At 32.8% G+C, this 13234-nt stretch overlaps 1 protein-coding gene across 1 annotated transcript; it reads right to left on the bottom strand.

The window, feature by feature from the left end:
* Nucleotides 1-9670: 9670 nt before the first annotated feature.
* LOC111889948 (60S ribosomal protein L15) lies at nt 9671-11462 on the bottom strand. Its single transcript, XM_023886095.2, has 4 exons — nt 11314-11462; nt 10934-11100; nt 10162-10359; nt 9671-10057 (listed from the first exon to the last, which is right to left on the bottom strand). Exons 1-4 carry the CDS (start codon nt 11315-11317, stop codon nt 9812-9814), a joined length of 615 nt encoding a protein of 204 aa, XP_023741863.1. The 5' UTR covers nt 11318-11462; the 3' UTR covers nt 9671-9811.
* Between the last annotated feature and the right edge of the window lie 1772 nt (nt 11463-13234).

The raw sequence follows: 13234 nt of genomic DNA, 5'->3' as shown, positions 1-13234 counted from the left end.
CCTCTGCTTTCAGTAGTACGGGCCCATACTACCTGCCACATCTACCCATACTCTCCACACGGACTATCCCGGAGCTCCTAAGTAGCTGCTCGACCTTCTCGTTCACCAATCCCATCGTGCGTGCTCGCTCCCCAGCGAAATTCTCTACTCTAACAGCGCACTCATCTGGCTAAGGGTACTCCCTAGGCTCTTCCTTGATCCTCCTACTTCTTCGCTATCAGCTGCTGAAGAGCTCCTAATGATGCCAGCCATCTACCTCCTGAATATCGTCATATTCACTTGGTAGCTGACTCCCATCATCGAGAGTTCCACAAAGCACAAAGCAAGCAGCATTCGAGCATCGAAGAATACATAGAACTCACTCTCGGTGATAACTCCACTTTCTCGGCTCATCCTCGAAACTACCACCGAACTCTGTAACTCTACCCCTCATGGGTTCTAACTGGATACTCTCACTCATCACATACTCAAAAGCATAACACATATAACAACAAGTCCTAGGCTAAGGCATCACAAATCAGGCCACTCTAGTCCTAAGATACGAAATACCTAGCCTGTCTCTAGCATGCAATAATATCTCATAAAGTGCATCATAAATATCTCATAACACAAAAGTAAGGGTATTTTGGGAAATCACCGTTCGGGCTCTAGCTGATTGTACACACTGCTCTTTCTCGCTTTCTCTTTGAACTCTTATTCACTTTTAGAAATTCATTTCTTTTGAAAACTTTTCTTACTTCCTCAGCTTGAGTCCAGATTTACCCGAAGGCGCATCTGAATCCCTCAAACCAAGGCTCTGATACCAACTTGTAACACCGAAAATTTCAAAACAATTTTTTTCATTTAAAATAATCGTTTAATTCTTAAAAACACTTTGTTTTTAAATCTCATTCATAATCGTATTACACAACATAACTCCATTTCCACTTGCATAATAAACCAGGATCCTCAAAACATGACTCATTCTCTGGTGTGTACAATCGATCCGGTGTCGTCCCGTGATACTGTGATAACCTGAAACACACAACACAAAACACTGTAAGCACGAAGCTTAGTGAGTTCCCCAAACTACCGCATACAACACATACGCCACTCGAGGCTACAGTACGACCCTCCGGTCGGTGTGTCTCAGCGGGACCCTCCAGTCCCGTAGCTCGTTGGACCCTCTGGTCCGGTCATAGCTCGTTGGGCCCTCTGGCCCGATCTGAATCGTTGGACCCACCGGTCCGGTCTATAACTCCGCATAGCATAAATCACAAAGACATAATGCATAGCATGTCACATACAATAGGATAACATAATACTCAATGTAAGCACATATGACCTTCCGGTCACACAATACTACCACTCAAGGTAACGTAGAGTGAGAAGACTCACCTGGCAAGCAGAAAGCAGATATCCCCACACTTGAATCTCGAACTCGCCACCGCCTAACACGTAAGACATATACTCTCATGAATATAACTCTTGAGACTAGGATCAACCCTCTCATGGCACCCTCTTAAGGGTAAAAGACTATTTTACCCCTCTCTTGGCCCAAAGGCCACATAGCTGACCAAGCCCTAAAAGTCAACGGTCAACTCATGGTCAGAGTCAAAGTCCTCAGTCAAAGTCAACCCTCCTGGTTGACCCTGCTCGCCGAGTCAACCCGTCGACTCGTCGAGTCCCCATGCTCAGAACTTCCCCAGTCCGCGACTCAACTCGCCGAGTTCCACAACTCTGAGTCCACTCGCACACAACTCACCGAGTCATCCCTTGACTCGCCGATTCTCGACTCAACCAGAAAATATTGGGACTCTTCGACAAGACTCGCCGAGTCCAACAACAGACTCGCTGAGTCTAAGGCTATCTTCAACCTACTCGCCGAGTTCTAGGCCATCTTCATCCAACTCGTCGAGTTGTTCTTCCAACTCGTCGAGTTCCAGCTTATCTTCAAGCAACTCGTCGAGTACACCTATGTGACTCGCCGAGTACCACTGGTCTGAATCCATTCAGAAGCATTCCAGGCCATGCAATTGCTCCAAAACATATATCTAGCCTCCTACAACTCATCCATCACGTAAAGTGGCAAACTTTACGTGAATCCAAAGAGATCTATGCATTTTGCACATTAGGGCTATGGTTTGGGACATGATAGCTTCATCCAACACTCAACACAGGGACTTTCATGCATTCCAACTCTTCTCCATTCCAGATCTGAGGTAGCAACCTCAGATCTAACCTCTAAACTCCAACACATCTAAATATCTAATCTCTAATACCCCCAAAATGATGCATCAAGGAAATGGCAGCTCAAAGACGAGATATTACCTCAAAAGAACGCCCCAACTGCAATGAAACTTGAATCCAAGCAAAGCCCCTTGCTCCAAGCCTCTCCTTCTCTAAGATCTCTTCAATAACCACCTCTCCAAGCTCTAATTTGCTCAACAATGGTGCTTCTCCACAATTTTAGGGTTTCTGGGACTCAAGGGGTGATAAAGAGGCTGGGAGGAAAGCATAATGTTCTTTATATAGGGCTCAACCCCGAGAATTAGAGTTTTCTCCACTCAGCGCCTACTCGCCGAGTCCACCTCATTGACTCGCCGAGTCGGCTACTTAACACGCGGCCAAATCGCGACTCTACTCGCCAAGTCCATCCACGGACTCGCCGAGTCACTCTTTCCCAATTTACTCTTTTAGCCCTTCCACTCTGCTTTTGATATTTCGGGATGTTACACTCGGGGTGATCGCATGGCACACACCATAGATTAGTCAGCCTGGGAATGTTTACTCTGATAATAAACATGTGTTTTGAAAACTTATACTCAGATTATGTTTTGGAATGATGTCTATGCTTAGAGTAATGTTTTATTAAAAAGAAATGTTTGGTCTTAAAATTTGGGACGTTACACACAATTCGCAGTCTTTTACAGGGTTGGGAGAATGCTATAATTGCAGGTACTCATTTTGTTTCTCTTGGTTTTGAATCCAAATGAATTTCACTTGTCTTATCAAACTTATTGGGGTTTAAAAGCTTGGAATCCAAGATTTGAACAAGTTAATTCTTGTGAAATTTGTTTCTCATTCTCAATTATTCTTAATGTCTCTCACTCAATTCTTTTCATTCATTTAGAATATATTTATTATTTTGCTTATTCTAATTGTTTTAGATGAATTTGGCTTGTTTGATGATAATGCCTAACAAGTGTTTGTTGGAATGCCTGAAAGAGAATCTAAAGAATTTAACATTGTGGTATGCATTCTGTCAGAATTACTAGCAACACATGTTTTATGTAATTGTTTAAAAAGGTAATTAATTTGCATGTGTATTATTTTGGTTCGATTTGTGATTTTGAATTCCAATATCTATTGTCCCTCGTTATCGTGTATTTGGAATCTAAAATTATATTACCAATAAATACGATACTTTTGATTGTATTCTATGTATTCTGTCAGAATATATTATGCCAAAATAAAATTTATGTATTCGTCCAGAATGTATTCTATGTATTCTGTCATATTCTATGTATTCTGTCATATTCTATGTATTCTACCAAAATATATAAAGTGATAGTTAATTGCAAGTAACATGTTTTTAACCATTATTAGTTTTTGTTGTATTTGTGATAGGAATGGCTGGAAAAATGCGTTGAAGACCTAATGGGAATAACTTGAAGATTGAATAAAGTTTGATCATACTCACAATTTTAGAATGTTGTTATTTTTTAAGAATTTTATTCATTTTTGTTGATATTCTTTTAGAATATGTATAATTATATTAAAATGTATAAGTCTTTTAATCTATAAGAATATGTATGAATTTGTATTTAAGTTCGAATGTATAAGAATATATTAGAATGTTGTTATTTTTCAACATCGGATTCAAAAAATGTTGTTATTCTTTAATAATATTCTAATAGAATAAAATTCTTAAAGAACATCATTCTTACAAAAAAAATATTCTGACAGAATAAAATCGATTATGTATACAAATTACGTTAGAATTAAAATTGAATTAATTCAAAAAATTCAGATTTTTAAAATTAGGAGAATTAATCATCCCTAAAAATCCGAAAATTTTCTTTTATAAATGTAGTTAATTGTCCAAAATACCCTTTTGCTAAAATTTGTGTGATTATATGGTACATGTTATCCCATTGTAATATTATACACCCTCAAATCATGTTCATTGATTAATTTCATCCGTTGGTTCAGATCTGTGTATTCTGGCACACAATAGTTAGTAAAAACAAAATAACCTAAGCCTATATATATATATATATATATATATATATATATATATATATATATATATATATATATATATATATATATATATATATATATATATATATATATATATATATATATACCAAACGAACATGAATAAAGTTAATTGAAAAAACAAATAAATAGATTTTAGTGTTCATTATTGTTTAGCAAATTATTTTATTCTTTTTTTTAAGTTAACCGAACAAGCAAGTAAACAAATTTCATTCATTTCATGTTTATTTATTTATGTTCATCAAGATGATAAATAAACATAAAGACGAAAAAACGGACATAAATTAACGTAAATTTCCAAATCAAGAACCATTGAATATTATCACTTCTAGTGTGTTGATCAAACTCTGTAATATCACTTTTGATATTTATACAAATCTAGAAGTTATAAAATTTGAACCTCGATTAAGAACTCTACTTTCAATTTTGTCGATTATATAATATTCTATTAAAAGGTATTTTATTAGCGGTATCAATGTGTTGAAAATGTATCTCTCCCTTAAAGTGTTGAGTGTTAAGTCTTTTTATGGACAAAATAAGAAATATGATTGAATAGGATGTATATTAGCTCTTAAAAAAATAATATTTTAAAACTAAAAGCTCGTAAAACTTTCAAAAATTAGTTGTCAAACATACAATTATAACCTGAAGTTGTTTTATTGTTTAAAAAAATTAAAATTAATTATATTCCCTAAAACATCTGTCTTGGCATCGACCTTAGCACCTTATTCTTGTTACATATTCTTGGTTGTCATTTGGTTAGTTAATTAATCTTTTAAACTAGAGCACTGTATCGATCTTAGAAATATCTTGGATGCCATTTTTCTACAAAACCAAAGGATTGTAACATGTGAAGCAAAGTCTCATGATATTGTCTCCGAAGATTGGAAGAATTTTATCCCTCCTTTTTGAAACTTTACTTCTGATTATTGGATTGAAAATATAAAAAGAAAGTCTACATTTTAATCATCATACCAAATTAAAGGGGAACGAAGATCTCAATTGCATATAATTAGCAAGTGCATGAGTTGCTTTCACTTGAATGGCCCTGTGGGAGTCCTACAAATCATCAACCCTATTTTATGTGCCCCACTTCCCTCGCTCCATCACCATGTAATTTAATTATTGATATTCATGGTGTGTTCTAGTATTTTTTTTTTTTTCATAAATATTTTCTCAACTTTTACATCAGCATAATTACTCAGTATGTTATATTGTTCATTCTATTACCATTCATCATTTTATTTTATCATATCAAAAAGCTCATAAGCATACATTACAAGGAAATGAAGGAATCATAAGAGAGTGTATCTAAAGGAGTCAATTACTAAATATATTTATATAGTATAGTCCTCAATGACTCTAATGTTGATAGAGTTGTCTAATATGGAGAGTACTATTGAAAATGCATGAAGTACAATGGTAATGAGGGGAAGAGTAAGTGGGATAAGTGGGTGGATGGGTGGGTGGTGGGTGGAGAATGCGGTGAAGATCTTTGTGAAGGTCTTGATACGGCTCCATTACATATTTTGAAATAAAACGAATGTAGTGCAATTGACATTATGTAATTTGATATTATTTGATCTCGTCTGTAATCCAATATCAAACACTTACATGATATGATGATAGATATCACAATTGTCATTTCTCAATACTCTAATGTTTTTTAAAATTTCAATAGAAACCCTATCTTTAGGGATTCGTACATACAACAATAAACAATGCTATATCAAGTCTAAAATCAACTAAAAACACAATGAAAAACAACCACCGCCACTTTACTTCATAAGTCATCCTCAAAACTTACATGGTACTAGTTTTACCCTTTCATAAGAAAAAAATATGTATGTACATTGTTACTTGTTAGTGATGAGACATGAACCCATAAACCAATTTGGTTGGTAAGATTCAATGGATTTGTAGGGATCTTCTGTCAAAGGCCTAATGATTGTTAATGGTGGAACATATGGCTACCAACCAATTAAAAAAATATCCATTTGTTCGAGCTTGTGCAAATCAAATCTTATCAAACTCGAGTACAAAAAGTAAGGATGAACCATATGAGTTGTGGCTTATAAGGACTCAGCTCGATTTTTATCGACTTTTCTGATTCATACGAATATTTTTAACTTGAACTCAACAAAAACTTGTTTTGCTAAACATTAGGGGTGTAAACGAGCCGAGCAAATCTGGAGCCTAACCAAGCTCAAGCTTGGCTCGTTTAAAAAATAAAATCATGGGGATCGATCTCGAACTCGTCTCATGTAGTGGCTTACGTTTAGAGCGTGAGCTTGGCTCGCAGAAGAGTCATTATGGTCGGGCTTGACTCGTTTGTCTGGCAAGCCTAAGCTTGGCTTGTTTTGACTATCGAAGCTCGAACTCGACTCTATGAGAAAATGATGAAAGCAGAACCCTAGATGTGTAAGCATGATTTCGTTCTTTGAGAAGGAATCGTGAGGGAAGAAACTAACAAAGTCCCTAGATCTATTTCATGTATGTATTATAGTAATCAAGATTAAGACTATCATTACTTCCTTTCTTTAACGACAATCCACTGCATGGAGAGATTATTATTACTTAATATTTGATATTTGTTAATAATTTAAATACAAAATATAAAATTAAAATTAGATGTTTTTTACTATGTAAAACTATATAGGTTAGTTACGAGTCGATTCGATGTCATTTGTTTGAAGCTTGGGTTTGAGCTCATTTGTTAAACTACCCTCAACTTATTCAGTTTCACACCCCTACGAAACATAGAGATATTTTCGAGCAATTCGAGTTTCTAAATTTGAGTTTGTTTTATTGCGTGTATTTCATATATTTTCGTATTATTCGAGAGGGGTTTTTTTTTAGCCAAATTTTAAGTCTTTATCATAAAGATAGGTCAATCTACTTTATGAAGTTTGAGTTTAAGCTAATATCATTAAATTATGTTTAAACCATAACAATATCCAAACCAATTTACATGGTGGTTCGTGGTTACATTACATTGTCAACAAAAGAAAACTACATAACATATTTTTATCTTCTACATATGGGTTTCCATTCTAGTAATCTGGCAGCACAAGTTCACAAATCACAGCAGGCCATCAATTGGGCCGCCCATTCTAATATTTTCACATTTGAATAAAGGCTTTTTGGAAAATAACCAAAAACATTTCAGTTTCTACCAAGAAAAGCATTAAATTTTGCGGTGGACCCACTCCAAACACAATGATGGGAAATTAGATATTTTTATGATTTTCAAACAAAAATAGTAAAAAGAAAAAAGAAAATCAATAAAAAGTTATAAAATTAAAAATTCCCATTGCCAAATTATATATCGTAATTTTAAATTGCAATTTCTTAAGAGCATCTTCATTGGTAAATAAAAAGTTATAAATCTCTCATTGCCAAATTATAATTCGTAATTTTAAATTACAATTCCGTAAGAATATATCCAATAATAAACCTATATAATAAGTCAAAAAAATTGTCACACTCACTATTTAAGTATATTAACCTCTAATTAAATTGTTTCTTCAACGGCTAAACTTTTCTATATTTTTCTTTATTAATTTAACTATTTTATTCTTATCTATCTAAAATATTATATAAAATCCTCTCGTTTAACTAATTGTTAATTAAACATGTCGTATTTTGATATAAACATTCACTCACGTACAAACGATTCACATATTACTATTGTATATAATTATATATTATATATTTTTTATCTATAAATTTTAGATAAATAATAAATACTTAAAATTAAATCAAGAGGGTAAAATGTAATATTATTAAAAAAAAAGTCATCTATTCTAATAGTGTTAAATTATTTTGATCATTCAATCAACTAGTAATAAGCTATAAAAGAAACTTTCATTAAAGATGTTCTAACGACAAATTGTAATTTTGTCATGTAATTGCAATTTAGCAATGATAATTTCAAACATAATTTCTCAATGCTAAATTACAATTTCTTGATACCAATTTTTTCAAAAACTTTAACTTAGCAAGCAAAAAAAAAAACTTCTTTTTGTTGTAAAGATCTTTAAAAAAGGTTAAAAAGTAAAAAATAAAATAAAATAAGCAATTCCGCACTACCATCAAATCTCTATTGGTAAAATAAGTCATAGGTATTTTTTTTTAATTAAGTCATGGACTGATGAAGTGTATTGGATTGATAATGAGATTTTTATGGATAAATATTGTTAGATATAAATATTGTTTTTTTATTGAACTTGTTTGAATATAAATAAATGATTTATCCTCACGTACAAATTGACAAATAAAAAATAACAATTTACTTATTAACCGTTACAAATTAAAAATGTATATTATCACATAATTTTTTAAAAGTTATAATTTTTTAAAATAACATGATTAATAACTTCAACTGAATATAATATTTAAATTAGATTCAATTGATAAAATTAAAACCAAATATTAGTTATAGTATATTAGCTATTTCATCATGCAAATTATATTATAATTCTTATATATATGACTCCGCTGTTTTTAGCTTTGCCATCATTTTAAAATACTATCATCTTCACTTTATAGAATTTGTTGATTTCATCCTATAGCAAAATGCACACAATTATCTATGAATATAATACATATGGGTTGGATTTGCCAAAATGATTGATTGCACGACACAATCTGGTGACAAAAACTATCTGCTCAATTTGGAAATTTACTAACAAGTTGGGCAAAATGGAAAATTGCATACAATAGTTTAGTAGTTAAACTTAAATATGATGATGACATAAAGGTAAGGATCTCTTCTCCCCGTGTTATAATATGATAATTTGTTACTTTTAACATTTCAAAATTTATGACCAATTACACATAAGCTACATAACGGGAGGGCATTAGATTTAAGCGACAAGTTAATCTACTCGTCTCTTCCGCCTCATGATAGAACCCAAAATATTTTGTTGTTGTTAGTGTTTTGTAAATCAGTAAAACATCACTTGATGTGGGGTCATTTGTTTTAGCCATTTATACTACGATCCCAACACAGATAGCCATTATGTTGCAATACAATAAAAAGAGATCTTTTTATTTTGATTTTTTTGGAACTGACGAAATTTATTAACCACATCCTAGCAAGAAACTAAGGCTAGGAGTAAGAAACATACAAGGAAAAATACAATTCAAAGTGGACAACAACTCCAACAAACCCAATTAGATATTTCATTTTTACCCGTAAACGCATTAAAAAAGAACATCCATTTAAAACTAAGGTTAATGTCATTCATTATTACCCTTTCAACTTAAGGTATCAATCACCTTTACTCACTAATCATTTTTTATGTAATCCAAGCCACTATATGTTCCGCTTCTAACAAAATCGGTGGTCACAGGTCACTTAATTTAAAATGTTAAAGCATTAGAAATAAAACCAATTTCATGATGTATGAAGATGTGGATCCAATAAATCTCAGAAAAATAACAAGTATTGATCAAAACTTAAACGACAATCTCAAGTATTAAACCACAGAAAGATTTCAAGACTAAGCTGAGACCCAACAGAAATACCATAAAAATAAAATACTCAGCGATAACGACGAAGGGAAAGAGTATTGTTCCTCTTCCATGTAGCCCTTCTAGAAGGCCTCGCCTTATGGTTCAAGTGTCCCTTTCCACGTAAGCCTCTGTATTTCTTTCCAGCAGATGTCAACCCACGAAGCTCTCTGTGCTTGTGCACCGGGTTACAAATCCAGTTGATCCTCGGGTCATTTCTTATAGCAGCATGTGCTGGGTCAACCAATATCACCTCAAAGTACTTGTAGGTCGAATCCTGCAGTAATTAAACATCAGTTTCAGTTTCAGTGTCAGTGTCAGTCCAATTAAACAAACACGGTACAACTATGTCTGTGTTATGTCATGTCAGGTCATACGTACCTCGTTAAGCCAGTAAGAATTGAGGACTTTGAGGCCACCTAATTTCCTTCCGGCACGTTCCTCAGCAACAGACCTTTTGCTGCGTTGAAATTTGAGCTGAGTCACTCCTTGGTTTGTGGGCTTTCCATACACGATACCCTTTGGAACTGGCCTCTTTCGTCCACCACGCCTCACACGTACACGATAAATCACGTAACCCTAAATATATATTACCACAAACAATAATCATTTAATAGGAAAAACATTTCTAGACGCATAACTTTAACAACACAACTTCTATTATTTATGCAACACAAACAATTCAAAGATGACAAAGTTAAAATGGTATCAACTGCATGTACTAAATCAGTCCCAAAAGAAAATCATTGTGAGTTTAGACAAAAGAAACAAAATGTATATCTTTCAAATATACATATGGTAAAGTTGCACGATTTTGTTGTAGAAAAGTATAATACCAAATGCATTCTGTCAGTTTATCAACTATACAATACCGAAACATAGGTAAAAATGAATTAATTAGATTGTTACGGAATCGTGGATCATTGTTTCTTATTTGCAGATTATCGTATAGACAACAGGCATATACATATTCATACGATAGAAAAGCATAGATGTTTCCTTTAACAAAACTATGTAATTCTGCAATTTGAGAGTTAAACATTGGCATGAATGGTAAACGAAAATATATAACTAAACTATCTACAAAGTATTCTGATAGGATCAGGGCGGATGAAAACCAAATGTTGCAATTTAACTGACAAGAGTAAATTACCTGCTTGGCTTTGTAACCCATACGCCTTGCCTTGTCGGGTCGGGTTGGATGAGTGACCCGGACAATGGAAGGAAGCTGACGGTACTCCCAGCACCTCACCCTCTGCATAAATCTCATCACATCCGATTGCTTCTTCCTCCATAGCTCCGACACATATGTATAAGCCCCTGTTACCACCAGCAAAATCAAATCTCGTTCCAATCAATTTAAAACACTCTTCACCGGTATTTCAACAGATCAAAACCAATCAACAATCAAAAAATAGACGAAATATCAAAATCCGAAAGACATATACAATTTTTCCACAAATGTATGACATATCAACGAAGGAAGGGAGGACATAACATCAGGGAAATCAAGAGAAGGGGTAGAAGTCTTACCCATAGTTGTACTCTTTCTGGATTTGAGCTGCGGAGAGAATGCTGCTATTAAGCGTAAAAAGACGAAGCTAGGTTTGAATTAGGGTTTTAGTGAGTGTCTGTGATCCGTGGACAGAGAACGTATGGGCCAATTTATTATAGGGCTTGGACTCGGCAATTACTTTCACTGCTCACAAATAGAGTAGCCCGTTAAGAGCAAGGGTTTTCAATTTTCTTTGAAATAATTCTTTTATCAACATTCAATTACCATGATTTTAAATCGAAAATAGTTAGCTTTTAGTATTACAAAATAATTATATATTTCTCAACAATAAGTCTAATCCACAAGTTTACTTTTCTAATAAATAAATAAATAAATAAATAAAAACAAACTTATCTACAGAGTTTATCAGGTAAACACAAGAATCCTTATTATTTATATTTTTAAGATTAAATTTGATCCAAATAAAAATATGAAACGATATAAAGCTCAATTGGTTGTTAAAATATATAAACATAAATATAATATTTACGAGAAATTAAATATCCTCTTATTTCTTCCTATTTATCTTCCTACACATTTAAAATGTTGACATGTGTCATATTTGGATAGATTAATGATATTTTAATACACTTATCAGCATTTGAAATAGGTAGAAAGATATGTATAAAGAAAAGTACGAAGATATTTAATTTATCAATATTTACAGCAAGAAATATTCTCAGGACTTTGTAACTCCTTTTGACTATAAACTACAATAATCAATTCTTCTTAATATATACACACACTCACATACACACAACCAGACCGAAATGATTTATTTCTAAAGGTCAAGAAGTTCTTATGTGTAAACTCAATGAATAAATATATAGACTAAAATAAGTTTTGTGTCAACTATATCTAAGGTCAACGAAGTCATTAATAGTAAAGACTTCGTTGACACTTAAGGTCCCGTTTGATAGTTTCTATCCGGAAAAATGATGTATGGAAAATATGTTGACTGGGAAAGAAACCATGTTGTTTAATTGTACATTTTATTGATTGTGTTGAATGATGAAAAATAACAATATTACCTTGTTGTTATATACTGTGATAGGGTGAAGTTATTGAATAATTATAAAAACATACAAATGGTCATACGAAATCAAAATTAAACAATAATCATTTAAAAATCCAAATAGAAAGTCAATTAAGTTGTTTTTATTTTTTTCAAGTTGATGTTACGTTGTTATTCTTTCCAGCAATTTTAATTTTTTTTTATAACTTAACATGTGATTCTTGACCCGGTTTATGTCCGATAATGGTGAGATGAATGAATTTGTTAAAAATATATTAGGATGATGATGATATTGTCCAAAAAAATAAGAATTAATCCAATAAAAAATGAATTTAAAAAATTATCTAAAAGAAATTAATAATCCAATAAAGTAATATTTTTAATATATAAGTATTATATATTTATAAATAATATTTTTTAATATGTAATAATCCACTAAAAAGAAATAAAAAATAATTATTTAAAAAAAATAATTCAATAAAATAATATCAATTAGTACATAAATATTCTATATTAAAAATAATATTTATTAATATATAATAATCCAATAAAAAGAAATTAAAAAAATATTTAAAATAAATTAATAATCTAAGAAAGTAAGAAGCAGAGTTTAGGGAACAATTGTCTCTCCAGCCTAGGGATGAGCAAAAGGACCGAACCGGACCGGAACCGGGAACCGGCTTCGGTCAAAATCAAAAACCGAACCGGCCCCGACGGTTCTACCGGTTCCGAGTTCCTACCGGTTCTTGTTGTGTCTTCAAATGTTGGAACCGGTCCTCGAAAAATAGCATCATACGGTTCCGGTTTTTGCCGGTTCTACCAGTTTCGGTTATATCGGTTCCGGTTTCTACCGTTTCCCAGTTCCAAAAATCCACAAAAATAAC

Source organism: Lactuca sativa, chromosome 2, assembly GCF_002870075.4.
Source record: "Lactuca sativa cultivar Salinas chromosome 2, Lsat_Salinas_v11, whole genome shotgun sequence".
Classification (NCBI taxonomy): Eukaryota; Viridiplantae; Streptophyta; class Magnoliopsida; order Asterales; family Asteraceae; genus Lactuca; species Lactuca sativa.
The sequence above is the reverse complement of the archived record's forward strand: the minus strand, read 5'-3'. Positions and strand labels throughout refer to the sequence as shown.